Genomic DNA, 22,009 nt, shown 5'->3' with positions numbered 1-22,009 from the left:
AAAGAAAAAAAGGTACCGCAGTCCAAATTTGGGAAACTCAGATTATTATATCTTCCTCTTAAATATCTCCAGTATAGATTAGAATATAGAACACTGCCTGCCATGTAGTGGATGCCCAATAAATATTTGTTAAATGAATTAGCCCAATAAAGAATTTTTGAAGGAACTTCCCTGGTGGCGCAGTGGTGAAGAATCCGCCTGCCAAGGCAGGGGAAACGGGTTTGAGCCCTGGTCTGGGAACATCCCACATGCAGCGGAGCAGCTAAGCCCACGAGCTACAACTACTAAGCCTGCGCTCTAAAGCCCCCAAGCCGCAACTGCAAAAGCCCACGTGCTGCAACTACTGAAGCCCGTGTGCTTAGAGCCCATGTTCCGCAACAAGAGAAGCCACCACAGTGAGAAGCCTGTGCACCGCAGCAAAGAGTTAGCCCCCGCTCGCCACAACTAAATAAAGCCCGAGCCCAGCAATGAAGACTCAACGCAGCCAAAAATAAATAAATACATAAATAAATTTTTAAAAAAAAAGAATTTGTGAAGTACTGAAATTAATCAATCTACTGGTTTGAACTGTTGCTTCCCCAAATAATCTGTCTGTGGTTCCCCCTCCTCCTCATGATACCTATTAATACATACCTTGGAATTACTGGTCTTTAGAAGATACTTGGGAAAATGTTGTATTAGACGCAGCATATATGGCTTTAGGTAAAATGATAAACCAGTACTTAGAGTAGTAGACTTAGAGCCAATGCAGAGGAAAACTTGTAATAATTAGAAAAGCCCAAATTCATATGGGCAGCCCATTAGGCTGGGGACTCACAGGAAGGGTGCTGAGAAAAGGCTGAATTATCACTACTTAGGATTTCTGTTGATGGGTAATTATCGGAACTAGGTCAGTAGTTCCCAGACTCTTAGATTCATAGAACCGTAAATCTGAAAATTAAAATTGGACATCCACTTACTATTTTAGGCTAAATACTTCTGCTTTTCTTAATTAGGGATAATGATTATTATTTATTATCACCTTCTTTGCATAAAAGAAAGACCATTTTAATATCAAATAATCATTTCAGATGAAAAAAAGAAATTTAGCAAAATTAGTCTGATATTATCTTCATTTTTCTCATTTGGTAACAAGATGGTTCGTCACTGACTGCCCTGTGTCCATGAACCCCAACTCTGTAACCAATGCCCTACGTGACCTCACAGCTTCCTTCTCAAAAATGTTCTATGATTTTAGGCAAATACTGTGCCAGTGCCAGCCAATAATTTATGATGACGTGAAAAGGCTAAGAGACAGTCAGAAAGGGCAGAAGATGACAGAACACGGATCTGAGGAAATTTCTCCAAAGTGTAGAGGTTAAAACTCAAGATCTCAGGATGGGAACAGAGCTGTTTTATTTTCTCAAATATCAGGAAAGTTCTTACATTATCATACATTAGACACAGACTAGCTTTATGACAGTCAAATCACTTCACCCACTGTTCCAATGTTGGACTTTTTTTTAAACAAGATTTTCCACCCATACTATATATATCCTGTCCATTACAGTGCCTAGGGAATTAGACTGAAGGCTCTGGTGAACATTCAGCTAGCTATGAGTGCAAAGCATCTGGTGAGTACCAGGTGCCAACAATGTGCAAGATGACCTCATCTCTGTCCTAGCAGTTGGCTGTCCAGATACATTCTAATTGGGAAGCTGAAGTTTCAGACATCTCATAATATATGTTCTGGTAACAGCTATAGCTCAATGCTTCAATCAATCACATTTACAACTTGCCAAATATAGTATGTACTTGATATGTCTGTTTTATTCTCCAAATGCTTAGAACTTGGAAAAATTATGGAGGGATGTCAAGCAAATCCTTACCTCAAGAAAATTACTTTCTCTTACTCAGTTCATGAGAACCCAGAAGTTAATAAACATAATGAATGCTTTCACCATGCAGACGAATTAATAGATGCCTTTCAAATCTTTTCATATCATCATCTTTACAGTCACTTCAAATATCTAGCTAGTTTTCCATAAAAACACTAAAAAGATTATAGATTGAAAAAGATCATCAAAATTTCAATGAGCCTGATTCTATGCAAATTCTGTATCTGCATGTAAGTTTATGATACTAGAAAAACCTCAGGGAAAATGTCTAAATGAAAATTTACCCGGAGACATCACTTAACTTGAATTTCAATTTCTTCTGTCATATTCATGAAAGCACTTTATATCAGTAATCTAAAACCAAAGAGTAGTTAACCTAATCTAATTTCTTTGTCAAATGTTGGCGTAAAACCAATTTTCACTTACAGCAGGAGTCCACAAAGCTAGTGTGCATAAAGCTGAAAAACCATCTGGAACAACAGCACCTCTCCTGTGTGAAATGTACCAGTCAGAAAAGATGGTGGAGTGTCAGAACTTGCACTTTCTACCATGAGCTCTCAACTGAACAAGGGAGGCCTGGTGCGCCTAGCTCTTTAGAGAAATCATCTGTCAGAGGAGGTTATTCTCTCTCTGCTACTGTCGCTGAGCTGGCCTGAATATTTAGCACGGAAGTTGTAAAATCATGCACCATTTTATCTAAGCAGACCTAGATCAAAGGAAAATGTTCACTTGAATTCAACGTGGTTTCTATAATTAATAGTTTCAATTCACCAGATATCATTTATGTGACCTCTGTCAATGTGAATGTGAGAGCAGTTAACTTTACAATTCTGGAGACTCAAAACACATTCAAAAGTTCAAGTCTAGTTATTATGAAATATAGATATTTCTTATTACTTGGGAGTAGCATTAATAAGTTAAGTAGCATTGAGCGATGAACTAATTGATTTTGTTCATAATAAAAAATGAGTTTGCGAAACCACCAGTAGAAAAACTTTGATGTTATCTGATAAAGAAAATGTAATTATTAAAAGGAGAAGGAAAATGCATAAATGTTAAATATGACTAAAAACAAATTGCAGGAAAGTGGTAATTAGAACCCTGCAGAGATACTTCCTAGACATCAAATAGTACGTCCAAGAGGAAGGATGGATTACCCATGCTTCCTTATATAGGTAGAGGCTTGCATAGGTCCTAGCAAAAGAATCTTGGATTCTTGGATATTATACGCTTGTAAGACCATTTTATCCCGTGTAGGCAATAAAGTCATTTTCAAGCTTTCTCAATACACTGAATCTACACCTCTATAGTGCCAAATGAAGGTGGCAGGTATCCATGATGATTTCTTCTGTGACCTGGATCGATATGCCATTGACAATTAATACTTTGGATTGGAGACAGTTTGAAATAAATCCCAGTACACCAGAAGTTCCTGACTTTTTGATTTTTATGGTCCAATTTAATTAAAACACACACACACACACACACAGGCACACACACACAAGATGGGGGTGGAGTGGGATCAACCTTGTCTCCAACTTTAATTTTGCCAAATAAAGACATAAAAAACAATAACCTAACTTACATCTATAACCAGTACCATAAAAGAAATCACACTGTACCACCAAAAGGGTAGAAAGGTCATAATCTTAAACATAAGTATTTTCCACAGAAAGAACATCTAGTACTTATATACAAACATTCTCTCCAAAACACATGTTAACACTTGGATGAATGTTGTATTATATCTGGTTCCTCACTAAAACCACACACATAAACAACAAGTATAAAACAGACACTTCATTGTTTAATGGACTTTTGTGTTTATAAATTAGTCAAAGTTTATTGTGGGGGAAGATCTAAAAATAAATGTAAAATATAAGTTGGATAATTGATTTTTTTTGAATTTTATTTTATTTTTTATACAGCAGGTTCTTATCAGTTATCTATTCTATGCATATTAGTGCATATATGTCAGTCCCAATCTCCCAATTCATCCCACCCCCTCCCCCCGCTTTCCCCCCTTGGTGTCCATACGTTGGTTCTCTACATCTGTGTCTCTATTTCTGCCTTGCAAACCGGTTCATTGGTACCATTTTTCTAGATTCCACATATATGCGTCAATATATGATATTTTTTTTTCTCTTTCTGACTTACTTCACTCTGTATGACAGTCTCTAGGTCCATCCACATCTCTACAAATGACCCAATTTCGTTCCTTTTTATGGCTGATAATACTCCATTGTATATATGCACCACATCTTCTTTATCCATTCATCTGTCGATGGGCATTTAGGTTGCTTCCATGACCTGGCTAGTGTAAACAGTGCTGCAGTGAACATTGGGGTGCATGTGTCTTTTTGAATTATGGTTTTCTCTAGGTATATGTCCAGTAGTGGGATTGCTGGGTCATATGGTAATTCTATTTTTAGTTTTTTAAGGAACCTCCATACTGTTCTCCATAGCGGCTGTATCAATTTACACTCCCACCAACAGTGCAAGAGGGTTTCCTTTTCTCCACATCCTCTCTAGCAATTTTTGTTTGTAGATTTTCTGATGATGCCCATTCTAACTGGTGTGAGGTGAAAACTCATTGTAGTTTTGATTTGCATTTCTCTAATAATTAGTGATGTTGAGCAGCTTTTCATGTGCCTCTTGGCCATCTGTATGTTTTCTTTGGAGAAATGTCTATTTAGGTCTTCTGCCCATTTCTTGATTGGGCTGTTCGTATTTTAATATTGAGCTGCATGAGCTGTTTGTATATTTTGGAGATTAATCCTTTGTCTGTTGGTTCGTTTGCAAATATTTTCTCCCATTCTGAGGGTTGTTTTTTCATCTTGTTTATAGTTTCCTTTGTTGTGCAAAAGCTTTTAAGTTTCATTAGGTCCCATTTGTTTATTTCTGTTCTTATTTCCATTACTCTAGGAGGTGGGTCAAAAGAGATCTTGCTGAGACTTATGCCAAAGAGTGTTCTTCCTATGTTTTCCTCTAAGAGTTTTATAATGTCTGGTCTTACATTTAGATCTTTAATCCATTTTGAGTTTATTTTTGTGTATGGTGTTAGGGAGTGTTCTAATTTCATTCTTTTACACGTAGCTGTCCAGTTTTCCCAGCACCACTTATTGAAGACTGTCTTTTCTCCATTGTATATCCTTGCTGCCTTTGTCATAGATTAGTTGACCATAGGTGCGTGGGTTTATCTCTGGGCTTTCTATCCTGTTCCACTGATCTATATTTCTGTTTTTGTGCCAGTACCATATTGTCTTGATTACTGTAGCTTTGTAGTATAGCCTGAAGTCAGGGAGTCTGATTCCTCCAGCCCCATTTTCTTCCCTCAAGACTGCTTTGGCTATTAGGGGTCTTTTGTGTCTCCATACAAATTTTATGATTTTTTTTGTTCTAGTTCTGTAAAAAATGCCATTGGTATTTTGATAAGAATTGCACTGAATCTGTAGATTGCTTTGGGTAGTATAGTCATTTTCACAATATTGATTCTTCCAGTCCAAGAACATGGTATATCTCTCCATCTGTTTGTGTCATTTTTGATTTCTTTCATCAGTGTCTTATAGCTTTCTGAGTACAGGTCTTTGACCTCTTTAGGTAGGTTTATTCCTAGGTATTTTATTCTTTTTGTTGAAATGGTGAATGGGATTGTTTCCTTAATTTCTTTTCTGATCTTCTGTTGTTAGCGTATAGGAATACAAGAGATTTCTGTGCATTAATTTTGTATCCTGCAACTTTACCAAATTCATTGATTAGCTCTAGCAGTTTTCTGGTGGCATCTTTAGGATTCTCTATGTATAGTATCATGTCATCTGCATAGTGACAGTTTTACTTCTTCTTTTCCAACTTGTATTCCTTTTATTTCTTTTTCTTCTCTGATTGCCATGGCTAGGACTTCCAAAACTATGTTTAATAATAGTGGCAAGAGTGGACATCCTTCTCTTGTTCCTGATCTTAAGGAAATGCTTTCAGTTTTTCACCATTGAGAATAATGTTTGCTGTGGGTTTGTTGTATATGGCCTTTATTATGTTGAGGTAGGTTCCCTCTATGCCCACTTTCTGGAGAGTTTTTAACATAAATGGGTGTTGAAATTTGTCAAAAGCTTTTTCTGCATCTATTGAGATGACCATATGGTTTTTATTCTTCAATTTGTTAATATGGTGTACCACATTGATTGCTTGGCAAATATTGAAGAATCCTTGCATCCCTGGGACACACCCCACTTGATCACGGTGTACGCTCCCTTTAATGTGCTGTTGGATTCTGTTTGTTAGTATTTTGTTGAGGATTTTTGCATTCATCAGTGATATTGGTCTGTAATTTTCTTTCTTTGTCTGGTTTTCATATCAGGGTGATGGTGGACTTGTAGAATGAGTTTGGCAGTGTTCCTTCCTCTGCAATTTTTTGGAAGAGTTTGAGAAGAATGGGTGTTAGCTCTACTCTGTTTGATAGAATTCACCTGTGAAGCCATCTCATCCTGGACTTTTGTTTGTTGGAAGATTTTTAATCACATTTTCAATTTCATTACTTGTGATTGGTCTGTTCATATTTTCTATTTCTTCCTGGTTCAGTCTTGGAAGGTTATACCTTTCTAAGAATTTGTCCATTTCTTCCAGGTTGTCGTCCATTTTATTGGCATACAGTTGCTTGTAGTAGTCTCTTAGGATGCTTTGTATTTCTGTGGTATCTGTTGTAACTTCTCCTTTTTCATTTCTAATTTTATTGATTTGAGTCCTCTCCCTCTTTTTCTTGATGAGTCTGGCTAAAGGTTTATCAATTTTGTTTCTCTCATCAAAGAACCAGCTTTTAGTTTTATTGATCTTTGCTACTGTTTTCTTTGTTTCTATTTCATTTATTTCTGCTCTGACCTTTATGACTTCTTTCCTTCTACTAACTTTGGGTTTTGTTTGTTCTTCTTTCTCTAGTTACTTTAGGTGTATGGTTAGATGTTTATTTGAGTTTTTTCTTGTTTTTTGAGGTAGGACTGTATTGCTATAAACTTCCCTCTTAGAACTGCTTTTGCTGCATCCCATAGGTTTTGGACCATCATGTTTTCATTGTCATTTGTCTCTAGGTATTTTTTTATTTCCTCTTTGATTTCTCTTGGTTATTTAGTAACGTATTGTTTAGCCTCCATGTGTTTGTGTTTTTTACATTTTTTCCCCTGTAATTTATTTCTAATCTCATAGCATTGTAGTCGGAAAAATTGCTTGATATGATTTCAATTTTCTTAAATTTACTGAGGCTTGATTTGTGACCCAAGATGTGATCTATCCTGGAGAATGTTCCATGTGCACTTGAGAAGAGAGTGTAATCTGCTGTTTTCAGATGGAATGTCCTATAAATATCAATTAAATCTATCTGGTCTATTGTGTCATTTAAAGCTTCTGTTTCCTTATTTATTTTCATTTTGGATGATCTGTCCATTGGTGTAAGTGAGGTGTTAAAGTCCCCCACTATTATTGTGTTACTGTCGATTTCCTCTTTTATAGCTGTTAGCATTTGCCTTATGTATTGAGGTGCTCCTATGTTGGGTGCATATATATTTATAATTGTTATATCTTCTTCTTAGATGGATCCCTTGATCATTATGCAGTGTCCTTCGTTGTCTCTTGTAACATTCTTTATTTGAAAGTCTATTTTATCTGATATGAGTATTGCTACTCTAGCTTTCTTTTGATTTCCATTTGCATGGAATATCTTTTTCCATCCCCTCACTTTCAGTCTGTACATGTCCCTAGGTCTGAAGTGGGTCTGCTGTAGACTGTATATATGTGAGTCTTGTTTTTGTATCCATTCAGCGAGCCTGTGTCTTTTGGTTGGAGCATTTAATCCCTTCACATTTAAGGTAATTATCAATAGGTAGGTTCCTATTACCATTTTCTTAATTGTTTTGGGTTTGTTTTTGTAGGCCCTTTTCTTTTCTTGTGTTTCCCACTTAGAGAAGTTCCTTTAACGTTTGTTGTAGAGCTGGTTTTGTGGTACTGAATTCTCTTAGCTTTTGCTTGTCTGTAAAGCTTTTGATTTCTCCGTCAAATCTGAATGAGATTCTTGCCGGGTAGAGTAATCTTGGTTGTAGGTTCTTCCGTTTAAATATATCGTGCCACTCCCTTTTGGCTTGTACAGTTTCTGCTGAGGAATCAGCTGTTAACCTTATTAGAGTTCCTTTGTATGTTATTTGTCGTTTTTCCCTTGTTGCTTTTAATAATTTTTCTTTGTCTTTAATTTCTGTCAATTTGATTACTATGTGTCTTGGTGTGTTTCTCCTTGGGTTTATCCTGCCTGGGACTGTCTGCACTTCCTGTAATTGGGTGGCTATTTCCTTTCCCATGTTAGGAAAGTTTTCAACTGTAATCTTCAAATATTTTCTCACGTCCTTTCTCTTCTCCTTCTGGGACCCCTATAGTGCGAATGTTGGTGCGTTTAATGTTGTCCCAGAGGTCTCTTAGGCTGTCTTCTTTCTTTTTTCATTCTTTTTTCTTTATTCTGTTCCACAGCAGTGAATTCCACAATTCCGTCTTCCAGGTCAATTATCCTTTCTTCTGCCTCAGTTATTCTGCTATTGATTCCTTCCAGTGTATTTTTCATTTCAGTTATTGTATTGTTCATCTCTGTGTGTTTCTTCTTTAATTCTTCTAGGTGTTTTTTCTTTAATTCTTTTAGGTCTTTGTTAAACATTTCTTGCATCTTCTCGATCTTTGCCTCCGTTCTTTTTCCAAGGTCCTGGATCATCTTCACTATCATTATTCTGAATTCTTTTTCTGGAAGGTTGCCTATCTCCACTTCATTTAATTGTTTTTCTGGGTTTTATCTTGTTCTGTCATCTGGTACATAGCCTTCCACATTTTCATTTTATCTATCTCTCTGTGAATGTGGTTTTCATTCCACATGCTGCAGGATTGTAGTTCTTCTAACTTCTGCTGTCTGCCCTCTGGTGGATGAGGCTATCTAAGAGGCTTCTGCAAGCTTCCTGATGGGAGGGACGGGTGGTGGGTAGAGCTGGGTGTTGCTCTGGTGGGCAGAGCTCAGTAAAACTTTAATCTGCTTGTCTGATGATGGGTGGGGCTGGGTTCCCTCCCTGTTGGTTGTTTGGCCTGAGGAGCCCCAGCACTGGAGGCTACAGGCTCTTTGGTGGTGGACTCTGAGAGGGCTCATGCCAAGGAGTACTTCTCAGAACTTCTGCTGCCAGTGTCCTTGTCCCTGTGGTGAGCCACACCCACCCCCTGCCTCTGCAGGAGACCCTCCAACACTAGTAGGTAGGTCTGGTTCAGTATCCTGTGGGGTCACTGCTCCTTCCCCCCTGGGTCCTGATGCACACACTACTTCGTGTGTGCCCTCCAAGAGTGGAGTCTCTGTTTCCCCCCAGTCCTGTTGAAGCTCTTCAATCAAATCCCGCTAGCCTTCAAAGTCTAATTCTCTGGAAATTTCTCCTCCCGTTGCCAGACCCCCAGGTTGGGAAGCCTGACGTGGGGCTCAGAGCCTTCACTCCAGTGGGTGGACTTCTGTAGTATAATTGTTCTCCAGTTTGTGAGTCACCCACCCAGTGGTTATAGGATTTGATTTTATTGTGATTGCACCCCTCCTACTGTCTCATTTCGGCTTCTCCTTTGTCTTTGGATGTGGGGTGTGTTTTTTGGTGAGTTCCAGTGTCTTCCTGTCGATGACTGTTAAGCAGTTAGTTGTGATTCTGGTGCTCTTGCAAGAGGGAGTGAGTGCATGTCCTTCTACTCCGCCATCTTGAACCCAAAGGTCCGATAATTGATATTATATTCTCAATTTCCACAATTTACAAAAGCATTCATTCACCTTCTTCTGAAAGGCTCCTTAATGCAAGATAGAATATTTCTGTAGATGAAATCTCTTTTATATCATGCCCCTAATTATTCAGATGTATTAGATTTGTTGGATCTTTTAAAATGGATGGTAAGGAGACACAGGCTATTTTCCTGAAAAAAGGTTTTTCATTAAAAACCTTTCATTATTACATCTCATTAATCATATCTGCTGTACGTTTATATTCAGAATATAATATAAACTGTTTTAATAAAATTTGTAGATCACAGAGAGGTCCTTTTAAATAGAAATCAGATTAAGACTCTGGTCTCAACACTCAATTCTTCCCAACACTGAATTTCTCTAAATTTATATTTTATATGAACTTTTGCCTATAATGTGATAAGTGAGGGCAAGGTTTCCCATCACACTTAGAATATAATTCAGTCTTTCTGGTGACCTACATGGTCCCTGCTACCTCTCCAAGCTCAGTCAGTTCCTAGGACTCTCCCCTCTATTGGTTGTTTCCACCAAACTAGCTTCCTTGATGATTCCTCAAACACACCAGGTACATTTCAGTCTCAGGGCCTTTGTCCTTCTGTTTCTCTGCCTGAAATGGCTTTCCTCTGGAAGTTGTATAGCTCATTCCCTTTCTACTTAAGTGCCACCTGTCCAAGAAGCTTTTCTTCACCAATTCCCCATGCCTGCCATCACTCTATATTTTCACTCTGCTGATTATTCTTCAAAATCCTTACCACTATCTGATATTATAAAACATATTTGTTAATTTGTTTATTTGTCTTCAGCACTAGAAGGTAATATTAATGAGAGTAGGGGCTTGTTTCATTTATTATTCTATCCACAGCACTGAAAATTGCACATTGTAGGCACTCAAAATATTTGTTGAATGAAGAAATGGATGAATATAACCATAAAAAATTCTAATTTACATAAAAATAATGCAATTAAAATATACTAATTTATCTCTGTACAGGAATTATTTTTAGATTCCTATACAACTCATAACAATAAACCTATTCTTTAGAAAAAAACATAAAAGCAAGTATAAATGAATAAATCTAACTCTTTTAATGACAATCCAATTGACTTGAAAAGTGTTTGATTTTTTTTTTTCTCAGTTGAACTGTAATAGTTTTAAAATCAAGCTGAACTCCATCATTCACAATAGCCAAGACATGGAAACCACCAAAATGTCCATCGACAGAGGAGTGGATAAAGAAGATGTACCTATATACAATAGAATACTACTCAGCCATACAAAAGAATGAAATAATGCCATTTGCAGCAACATGGATGGACCTACAGATTATCATACTAAGTGAAGTAAGTCAGAAAGAGAAAGACAAATACCATATGATATCACTTATACGTGGAATCTAAAACATGACACAAATGAACTTATCTATGAAACAGAAACAGACTCACAGACATAGAGAACAGATTTGTGGTTGTCAGGGGTCGGGGGTGGAGAAAGGAAGGGCTGGGAGTTTGGGATGAGCAGATGCAAACCATTATATACAGAATGGATAAACAACAAAGTCCTACTGTATAGCACAGGGAACTGTATTCAATATCCTGTGATAAAGCACAATGGAAAAGAATATGAAAAAGAACGTATATATTTATACATATACTCTCTCTTCCCAGTACCTTAATATACTAGTCATTCATTCAACATTCACTTACCACACTGAGAAATACTCACAGTATCTAACCAGCTAAGCCTGTCCTATCACTCAGAAGCTCTCGTCTTTTTTTCAGTTCAAAGTATTAGCTTTATATTTATGTGTAACCTTTTTATTTTTTCCCTCTTCTCCAATAGTAGGCTGTTGACAATTGACTTTTAACCTTTACTGTAAAACTCAGGGTCAAAACTTCCCTTGCAATCTCTACTTAACCACATTTTTTCCCCCTGTGAGTTCTAATCCCTCCAAAAATAGAGACAATTCAAATCTCTACTTCCTCTGCCACTGCAGATCCTGTCCCTGAGAGCCTACTATTTAACAGTGTAAATAGGACAAGTAGTTTGCAGAAGAGTAGCTAAGGCAATTTTTTAAATATTTATTTCTTTTTTTAATTAATTTTTATTGGAGTATAGTTGCTTTATAATGTTGTGTTAGCTTCCACTGCCCAGCAAAATGAATCAGCCATACATATATATATATCCCCTCCATTTAGGACACTACAGTGCATTAAGTAGAGTTCCCTGTGCTATACAGTATGTTCCCAGCAGTTGTCTATTTTACACATAGTATCAATAGTATATATGTGTCAATCCCAATCTCCCAATTTGAGGAAAGATCCTGATTCTTCCCCTTCTCCCCCTTCTTTAGAATAAATAGGTTGCTCCATCTCTCCAGAATATTTTTTTCTCCTAAATGCAGGTGCCAAAGAATGATATGGAATGATACATTTCTTCGTTTATTCGTTAAAGAAGAACTTAGATAAAAATATTATAAATAATGTGAATAATCTGACAAACCAAATTTTGCATCTTTCTCAATTCTAGGATTCTAACACACTATACTTGGATAAAGAAGATAATTCAAATTAGTTTTAATCTCCTATTAGAGCATTACTGAACTTCCCCTCATTCATAATAGCATTTTATACTACAGGCATATTCAATAAAAACCATTCACTGCTTCTAAATTTAGTCAATATATCAATAACTTACAGAATTCAGACTTTTGTTATATTTCCAACCTATGGGCATGCGTGATAGAATATTTTGTTGACTTTTGATAAAATTATATTAGTCAAATATAAGAAAATATTTCTTTGACAATTACCAGCACATTTTCAATGTTTATGAGGTTAAACATCTGGTGACAGGGTTAGCGTACATGATGGGTCCTTTTCTAAAATAAATAAGGAAATGAGTTGACAAGACACTTTCTCAGAAATCCCGTATTTTCTCCATAGCCTTGATGTCTGCAATTCCAGGAGCTGCAACAGGATAGGGCCTCGCCAGGTACTCTGAACGGCACAGTACCTTGTGACCCAGCAATGTTTGAATAATTTTCATCTCACGAGAAGTATCAATATTTACAATAGTAAAAACAAAAATTAGAAAACATACGAAGGTCCAATCTGGATGGCTGAAATAAATAACAGTACTGCCATACAATGTCACCAGACTTTACACGTGATGATGTCACTTTATACCCTTCAAATAGAGAGATGGCTGTAGAAACTGTTCAGTGAAAACAGAAGATGGCAAAATATCATGCATGGTTTGAGTCCATTTTTGCAAAAAGATGTGAGCATATGTAGAAAAGAATATATCTCACATTTATAACAGTGGCTTTCTATGAATGACAGGATTTAGTTCATTTTTTATTTCTGCTTTATAATTGTATAGCGTTTAACTCTTTGTAATTAGCATATTTCTTTATTTTTAGGAACAAATGCAAGAGGTGCATTTGTATTTCTGAAAAACAAGGCATTTCTTCCCAAGCAGAAAAAACAAATATCCATTTTGATTTTCAAAACACCCTGGACATCCTCTTAGAGCGCTTATCACATTAAATCAGTTATTTGATTATAGTCATCTCCCTCGCTACCTGCAGGGGATTGATTCCAGGACCTGCCAAGGATATCAAAACCCACCAAGCTCAAGTCCAGTAGTGAGCCCTCACATCCGCAGTTTCCACATATGCAGATACTGAAGGCCAACTGTATTTATTGAAAAAAATTCCCATATAAGCAAACCTGTGCAGTTAAAACCCACGTTGTTCAAGGGTCAACCTCACTTAGTCTTCCTGGCCAAACTATAAGCTCCTATAAGAGCAGTTATTACTTTCCACCAACACTGCTCTGTGTTCAGCACATGGCACATTACAGATGCTCAACTGATTTTGACTGCCTATTTGGCTTCTTACTTTCATCCACTGTCCTCTTCCTCCCCTACCTGGCTCTAGTTGAATTACCTTCACCTCTGTCAGGTGCCATAATGTCTTTAAGATACCATGCGGCAAAAGCTGAAGTGTGTGCAGACATCACAATGAAAAATAATTTGGGGTCAAAGAGATGTCATTTGGCAAAGTAAGCTGAGCCACTACTAGAATCTCTCTCTAAATACTGACCTACATATGTACAGTAACACTAAAATAATGCAAGCTGAGGGTGCAAGATGTTCTGGGGAGATAGAAAGTACTGGATTTAGTAGTGGAGGGTCTCTATGAGATGAGCACTTGAAGAGCCATTTCAGCTGAACTACAGCAAAGAGCTGGCATCTCCTTGTTGTGCTTCCTTGGTATTATGCTGAAAACCTGACAATTTCTAGCCTGTAACATAACAAGTGGAACTAAGATTTATATTTAGTAGTTTATATTTATATTTAGTAGTTAGCTCACTTTATGGAATTTTGGAAGTTCAACTAAGTTTCTGCTAGCAACAACCTCCTTACCGCCCCTCAGAAATCAGGGGGCTCATTCCACATCCTGCCTCGCTAATGCCTGCTAGGGTTCCCGGTCCGCACACTCCCTTCCTTCCAGGAGAGATTCCAGGATATCCCTATTGGAGGATATTAAGGGAAGCATTCTGGTTGGAAATGGGAACTAGGGCGCTTGCTTTGAAGCCACACGTGCAGAGCAGGGATATTGTTTTCACACCGAGAGTTTTTGGACGGGTAGTTTAGTGGTTAGGAGCACTAAATGGCTGCCCGCCTTCATTTCCTAACTCTGCTACTTAGCGGCTGTATCATATTGGGCAAATTACTTAACTTTCTGTGCCTAAATTTTCCATTTGTGGAAATGCAAATAACAATATTACATTCCTAAGAAGGTTGTTGTGAGGAGTATATGGACAAAGTATCTTTAAAAAAGTGCTTAGTACATGGTAAATGCCATGTAAATGTTCACTCTTGATAATATTTATTTAGATTGCATGTTGTAAAAAGTGTATGCTTTAAAACATTACATATATGTACATATATATGTACATATAAAATGTTTATATATATTATATGTGTACATATATATATCTTATAAAAACATTTTTAAACAGAGGGATCGAGGATGATTATCAGGAAAGGAAGCACTGAAAGTTCTTCCAAGCACTTCTCGGCATCATCGCTTTTCCCTCTTTGTGCTATAGACATGGGATCCTTTCTCAACTCTTTGTACCTCCTCGTGTCCCCTGCTAATTATCTCTGCTACCAGCAACCATTCTTTCCCTCAGATCATAGCCTGGAACCTCTCACCTGTCTGTGGACGTCTGCAATGGATTCTGTACATCCCTCTGTCTCTATCTTAACCAACGTCAACTCAATCATTGTCTCCCTCTGGTAATTATTTACTAAAGATGAAGATTCACGAAACACCCGTTTTGTGTCCCTGTGTGACTCGTAACCAATTCCCACCAACCTCCTTACCTGATTGACACTGCATAATTTCCCAGAAATTCGGAACTTTCCTAGATTGTATTTCTTTTTGAGATTCTGCATGAAAGGGCCAAGTTATTTTGTATTTTTTAGGGGTCATACACATAACTTCTAGAGCAAGAAATTTTTTTGTTTTTAATATGTAAAAAGACAATTTTCTTATACTGTTATTTCAAAGCTGGGAGTATTGCTTGGATAGTTGTAAATATGAATTTAAGTATCTTAACCTATATTTTCTAAATTCCTAGGTTACGTGTAGGGATCACAATTAGGCATCCCTTCTCCCATTAGGCCTCAGAGTTAAATTTTAAGATCAACACATGGTTATGGTCAGGTATATACAAAATCATGGTAGGCAGAGCAAACTGTTCACAGATTGAAGTAAGTTTTGACGATAAACGCAGTGCTAACGTTAATGAGAAAGCCAAGCTGAGGAGAGTCTGGCAGACATGGAACAGACGAATCAGAGTGACAAACACTGACAGTGTTCCTCTAACTCCTAGCCATGAAGAAGCTGCCCTGAGAAACAGATGGTGGGATGTGGCAGATACATCCCTTATTGACAGGTAATCCTGCCAGGCACAGCCTATCCTGTTTCCTTCGAACTCTGGAAGCATATAACTCTCCTTGCCATGACAATGTGACATCAGCCAAACTTCTGATTTAGATTCTCAGATAGTTTTCTGTAACAGTTAGAGGATGCACTGGTCAGGCCAAAGCAAGCATCCCGCAAACTTAAAAATTACCTACATATTTTATTTAAATTAGTAGTCTGGCAACCCAGTTTATTTTCCAATGTCAGTATTTTCATATCTTAGTTTCTGGATTTCAAAACAGAGAGCCAGACCCTAGACTATAATAATTTCACTAAATTAATGTAGATCTGCGAGAAATTCTCATAGAGAATTGATGAGTTACCATGCATCTGTATTCAAATATTTATAAGATAATGTTTCCCAAATTGTAGATGAGAAATGTTATGAAATATAGAAGAATTACAAAGGTTAATGTGAAAAAAGAAGATTAATGATTTCTAAACTGGGTGTGAGTGAAATAAATCAATGATTTGTTTTGCATATCTTAGATTTCCTTTCCATACTCCTTTCTTGCCAGTACGTGGGGAGCCCAAATTCTAAGAGGGAGAATGGAAGTGCCAAATGGCACACAGTTGTATGAAGGGGTGACACTGGTAAAACAAACTAAGAGCTCCCTATATGGAAATCTAACGTGGAACATCAGTTGTGGCCAGAATTAAGGATACCATCGAATGAAAATATCCAAGAATTATCTCTGTAAAATTTGAACCTTTAACATGGAAAGAATTCTAACAAATTTCAGATATATGAAATCTATAAGATACTCTCATTTAAATTTTAAATTTTAAATTCTCTTCTCGAATAAAAACATTAATTTCCCATTGAATGACCTGCTTTGCATTTTTTTTTTCACTCATTCACACAGCACAAATTTATAGAACATCCACTAAATTCTAAGAGCCAGGCTGGACAATTGGACTGGAACCACAGGATACAATCTCTCTCTTTGTGTGGAGTTCACTCACATCAAGGTATCTGTTCACTGAGGTACAAACCAAGGACAGGCTCCTGTGTCAGCCTTGTCCTGACTCTGTGAACCAGGCCACACCACAGCCTACCTTGAGCTATGACAGTCACATGTGTGTTTTAATCTCCCTCCCCCTCTCCCGCTTCTTACTCATCTTCTCTTCCCCCAACCCTCTCCCTCCCCCTCCCCCTCCTCTTCCTTTCCCCCTCCCCCTCCTCTTTCTTCTCCTCTTCTGTCCCCTCCCCTTCCTCCTTCTCTTTCTTTTTCCTCTTTGGTATGCAGTCTTCTTTCTGAGGATTCACCTCCACCACACACGTCTACCAGGCGTATAATTCTTTTAAATACGTGTGTCCTTAATATCTCCCAGGGGTTTGAATGGGTTCACAAGTTTTACAGAAATAGTTCAGTTTTTAAATTTTAATGATAATTTTATTTTCATAATAATATAAAAGGAAACATTTTGCAGTAATAATTCATAACTTAAATGTTTTTTTCATTTAGTTTTACAGAATATATTTCAGCTTCTTCAATTATTTTTTTTCAAACTGAGATCCTTAGCACCCAGTAGGGACCCAAGGACATAGTCTAAGGCATCCATAAAAATGGGTCCCTCAGAAATACTACTCTAAATCTAAACAAATGATTCCATCCTCTGCCCTAAAGAAGTTGCTTACTTAACTAAAACTAAATGTATGGAATTACACTGCAGAAACTAGTCTTTAATCTGATGCTACCTATGGTTCCAGCACAAATTGAAGACAAGGATGAGATGGGTTCTTAAGGAAACAGAAAAGATTACCAGGTTTTTCTGACATTCACATATTGAATACCGTGAATTTGTATAATATCACTTGTTCAGCTCTTTATATACAGAAAAAATCCAAGGTTCAATAAAATGGCTTAAAATTCATCCCTGCTAGTACTGCTCTTCATTGCCAAGGAAAAGTTGTTGATTATTTGCCAGAAAAATATCTTCATGCTTTTTTAAAACCACGAACAGCTTTCAAACATGAAGTGTAAGTCAAAGATTATTCAGAATGCCAGCTGTTTAGAGGTATGAATCTATAAAGGAAATTTCTCTTCCATATTTGAGTTCTACTCAGTTTAATTTGGGTAGGTCTGTTGAAATAGGAAGTCTGAAGAAAAGTATTGAAGAGAAAATGTCTATCCTACCCTTAGAGCCACGCTTACAGCTTGTTAGTCCTGAATCTGGGCATATGACAGAGGATATGAATGTTGAAAGGATATTATATTCCTATCCCTCTCTCCCCCAGGGTGTGCTGAAAAGAAAGGCAGTGGATGTCACGCGGGTTCAGTGGGAGGCTTGAACCCTTTCCAGAGTCCCCAGACACCATGGTTCTGAAAGTGTCAAACTTTTAATTCTAGGTTGCCTTCCTCACCCTAACACAGGACAACAATTTCTTGAAAACAGATTTTTAAGTTCCCTCCCTGTTTTAGTTCTGACCGTACAACTTATAAAATATTGATTCATGATATACGTGTATTTGCATTTAAAGTTAGGAAGTCATTCACTTACCATGATAAATTAGATACAGACATTGTAGCGATTTCTGGAGGAGTCTTGTGGCACAGTCTTCTCTTGGTTTCAGAGTAGGGAATGAGTAGATCAAGCAGACAAGGCTGCCGGGAATTTTAGCTTGGCTACCGCAATGATGCACAAACCACTTAGTTACTCACAGTTTGAGAAGACCTGGAAAGAAAAGGAAGAAAATGATATCTTTAGTACCTGATCTATATAACTTTTCACAGATTTACTTCATCCAGGTCAATAGTTTTGTCATGGTATAAGTCACACAAAAGAAAATATGAATTTTTTCTTAAAATATAAGACATGTCATAAACCAAAGAAAATTAAATCGAGTTTGTGATGAGCTGAATGCTTTTTCTTGAAAATAAATTGAAAGGTTAATAAAATGTTAATTCCCTGAAGTAGAGAATACAAGGAGGGAAGAGAATATATTTTTTAGAGGCACTGAATTTTTTCCCCATAGGGTTAATCAATTATGCTTTCTAAATCAGTTTTATATACTTGTGATAAAAAGATCAGATCAAGATCTTGATTAGTCAGTAGCAGATACTGAAAAAAAAAGTTCCTTGGCACAAATTGTTGTCATATCCAAAGCTTTAATAAAAAATCATTCATGACTATATCTGAGCAAATGAGAATTTATAATGAGCAACACATGGGAGGTAAGCAGTGTGTTTTTACATAACAAACAGTTCCACACACTTTTTTGCAGCATATACTGTGTACAGTGTTCTATGATCTTGAACCAAAAATTTTCTGAGGGTGCAATTAATTCCATGATACTATTTTAGGCACTTTCATTAGTTCAGGTCATTAATCCAGTAGTGTTAACAAACATTCATTGAACATATACTATGTGCATATAGTCTATCCTAGGTACAGCTCAGGGATAAAGATAAATGGCACATGAATAAGACATTGTTCCTGCCCTCAAAGAAAGTTTTATGTAAAAAAGGTACTTGTAATAAAATAGGATAAGAAAGGTTTACACAGAGTACGTGGGAGCACAGAAGAGGGGCTTCCAACCCAGTCAAGAGATTTGGGGGCTTCCCTGGTGGCGCAGTGGTTGAGAATCTGCCTGCCAATGCAGGGGACATGGGTTCGAGCCCTGGTTTGGGAAGATTCCACATGCTGCGGAGCAACTAGACCCGTGAGCCACAATTACTGAGCCTGCGCGTCTGGAGCCTGTGCTCGGCAACAAGACAGGCCGCGACAGTGAGAGGCCCGCGCACCGCGATGAAGAGTGGCCCCCGCTTGCCGCAACTAGAGAAAGCCCTCGCACAGAAACGAAGACCTAACACAGCCAAAAATAAATAAATAAATAAAATTTTAAAATATGTTTTTAAAAAAAAAAGAGATTTGGGAAGGATTTCTAAAGAAAACCTGCCCCACACTACTACCACTAGGTTTGGCTGCAAGTTTCAAAAATGTGTTGAGTCTTAACAAGTCCAAGGTGCATATAGCAACTCCGTGGACACCAGAGATGTAGGCTCCTTTTTTGTTGTTTCATCAGTCTCAACACGTGGTTCCCCATCATGCTCCAAGTGGCTGCTGAGTCCAGGGAGTGTGTCTGCATCCAGCCAGCAGAAAAGAGGAAGAGGGAAAGAAGGATGCACCCTAAAATTTACGCATGAAATTTCTACTTTCATTTCATTCACTGGAGTGTAGCCACATGACTACTCCTATTCTAAGGGAGACTGGAAAATGCAGCCATTATCCTCGGCAGCCATCTGTCCAACCACAAACCAAGGTGCCTATTAGAAAGGAAAAGGGGGGAAGTGGGTCTTGTGAGAAAACTAGCACTGTCTGCCATCATGTTTGAGACTCTGTGACCTTTACCCCCAATATTTTATGATGCTGCACCTACTGCAAAGTGACAAACATGGGACAGAGGGGAAGTGGAATTGATCCACTGTTCACTGGTAATTTTACATATTTGATATGTAATTTTAAATATCAAACTTCTTCAGTTTTCTTAAGTCATTCCTAGAATCAACAAAATGTTTTTTGTGCCCTACTATTTACAAGGCCCTATCTAAGTACTAAGGACACAAAGATGAATAAAATATAGTCTTTGCTCACAAAGAATTCACTGTCTAACACAGATTCCATCACGCAAAAAATAAAACAAAATAAAATGCATGCTGAAAATCGTTGTGTACGTTCAAAGGCATACAAGAAGCTATAGCGGAACAGAGAAAGTACCATAATTCTAACGGATTCTAATTTTAATAGACCCTGCCTGCTTGTGGCATAAGCAGCTAGAAAGTCCGTATCTTGAAGCATCTTAGAGTCCAAGAAGCTTTCGAGTCCGTCCTGCCCTTGGGTAATTGTTAACACATATGGGCTTACATCTATTAAGGATATGGGAACCCCAAATTCTGCTCCCCAAACTGGTAACTGCAAACTCTCACAATCTGTATTACCTGATTCTTATCAAGGGTTTGGTTACCACCCCTCCCCTCCCCCCCAAAAAGTATGTAATACTGTCTGACACAATTCATCCTTCTAGATATTCTTAATTCTATCTTTAGAGAAACGTATGTCTGGATATTATTTTAATACCTAACTAAATTACTTTTACTGAATTATACTTTGGTGTTTGGCCAAGAGTTTGCACTGAGGGACATCACTGAAGAAAATAATAAGTAAACAAGCAAAAACCAGGCCTGTGATATCAGCTATTAGGTGAAACATTAGCCAACACAAAAATATTGCCCTCACAAGTACTAAATGGAAAAATGTGTCAGATCTCAACACTGGGAAAACCATCGTCCTAAACGTCTGGTTTGCTTCAATCTGGTTTGCTTGAACCCTATTCAACAACAGGGGTGCATTATTGCAACTTATGCTTATTTCCTTGCTTTAACTGATGGGAAGCTTTGAAACAAATTTATGATATTTCTTTAAGAACTATATAAGGCCTTGAGGTCTGCTTTTTTAGTGCTAATCCATTTTTGCATTTTTTGCCAACTTTAATTTTTAACCTCTTTTTGATAAACACACACACGTATACACACTATATTTATGTAAATACATATAAAACCATCCACAACTCTATTTTAGAGTCAGAAAGGGCATAACAAAGACCACAGTTCCAGATATGTTTGCTTCTGCAAAATTAAGAAATAACATGCAAAGAAATTTGATCCAGGATCTTTGATCAAGCCATATGAAACTGTTGTTTTTGTAGGTCAAAAATGGTCGAATATTGTCGGTGTACATGGTACTACTTAATATAAGTGAAGAGTCGACCAAGACAGCCTCTTATCATTCCCTTCAGCCTGACTAAACTTTAGAAAGGCTTTTTCTTGACTGTGGGCCGCTGACATCCCCTTTCTTAGAGCATTCACCTTAGAAAAATTGCCATCGTAAATTCATTCTCTGCCCTTCCAGCCTCTGGCCAGTTTTACAACCCAGGAATGTTCTTCTCCAGGACCTGAGAGCCATCCCTTTGAAATGTAAATGTAAAGGGAGATAGCACTCTATTGCCCACTCTCTGTGGGAGGACAGGAGCCTAACTTCTATAAGTACCAATCAGCAAAGACAGATGCCTAATCACATCGACCAACCTCCCCCTAATATCCTCCAGTACTTTTCTACTAGCTCATCCCAGCACTTAAAAACCTTCCTGCCTTTTGTTTCAGCAGAGTTGAGTTCAGTCTCTCTTCCCTATTGCAATAGTCTTGAATTAACTCTGTCTGGTTCATTTTTCTTTGAGAGAGTTTTTGTTGTTGTTGTTGTTGTTTTATCTATCTATCTATCTATTTATTTATGGCTGCATTGGGTCTTCGCTGCTGCGCGCAGGCTTTCCCTAGTTGCAGCGAGCTGGGGCT

At 37.6% G+C, this 22,009-nt stretch overlaps 1 protein-coding gene across 1 annotated transcript in view; it reads right to left on the bottom strand.

Annotated features, from left to right (window-relative positions):
- The window catches only part of OXR1 (oxidation resistance 1), a 463,267-nt gene that overhangs the window by 354,260 nt on the left and 86,998 nt on the right, over nucleotides 1-22,009 (bottom strand). Inside the window, exon 2 of the mRNA XM_082434271.1 lies at nucleotides 18,162-18,335. Within this exon, the coding sequence (XP_082290397.1) occupies nucleotides 18,162-18,184 (23 nt within the window). The 5' untranslated portion in view covers nucleotides 18,185-18,335. The remainder of the gene's footprint in view (nucleotides 1-18,161; nucleotides 18,336-22,009) is intronic.

The sequence above is a fragment of the Balaenoptera physalus genome, assembly GCF_965194825.1.
Source record: "Balaenoptera physalus genome assembly, chromosome: 17".
Lineage (NCBI taxonomy): Eukaryota > Metazoa > Chordata > Mammalia > Artiodactyla > Balaenopteridae > Balaenoptera > Balaenoptera physalus.
Note: the sequence above shows the minus strand (reverse complement) of the source record. Positions and strands in the feature narration are given on the sequence as shown.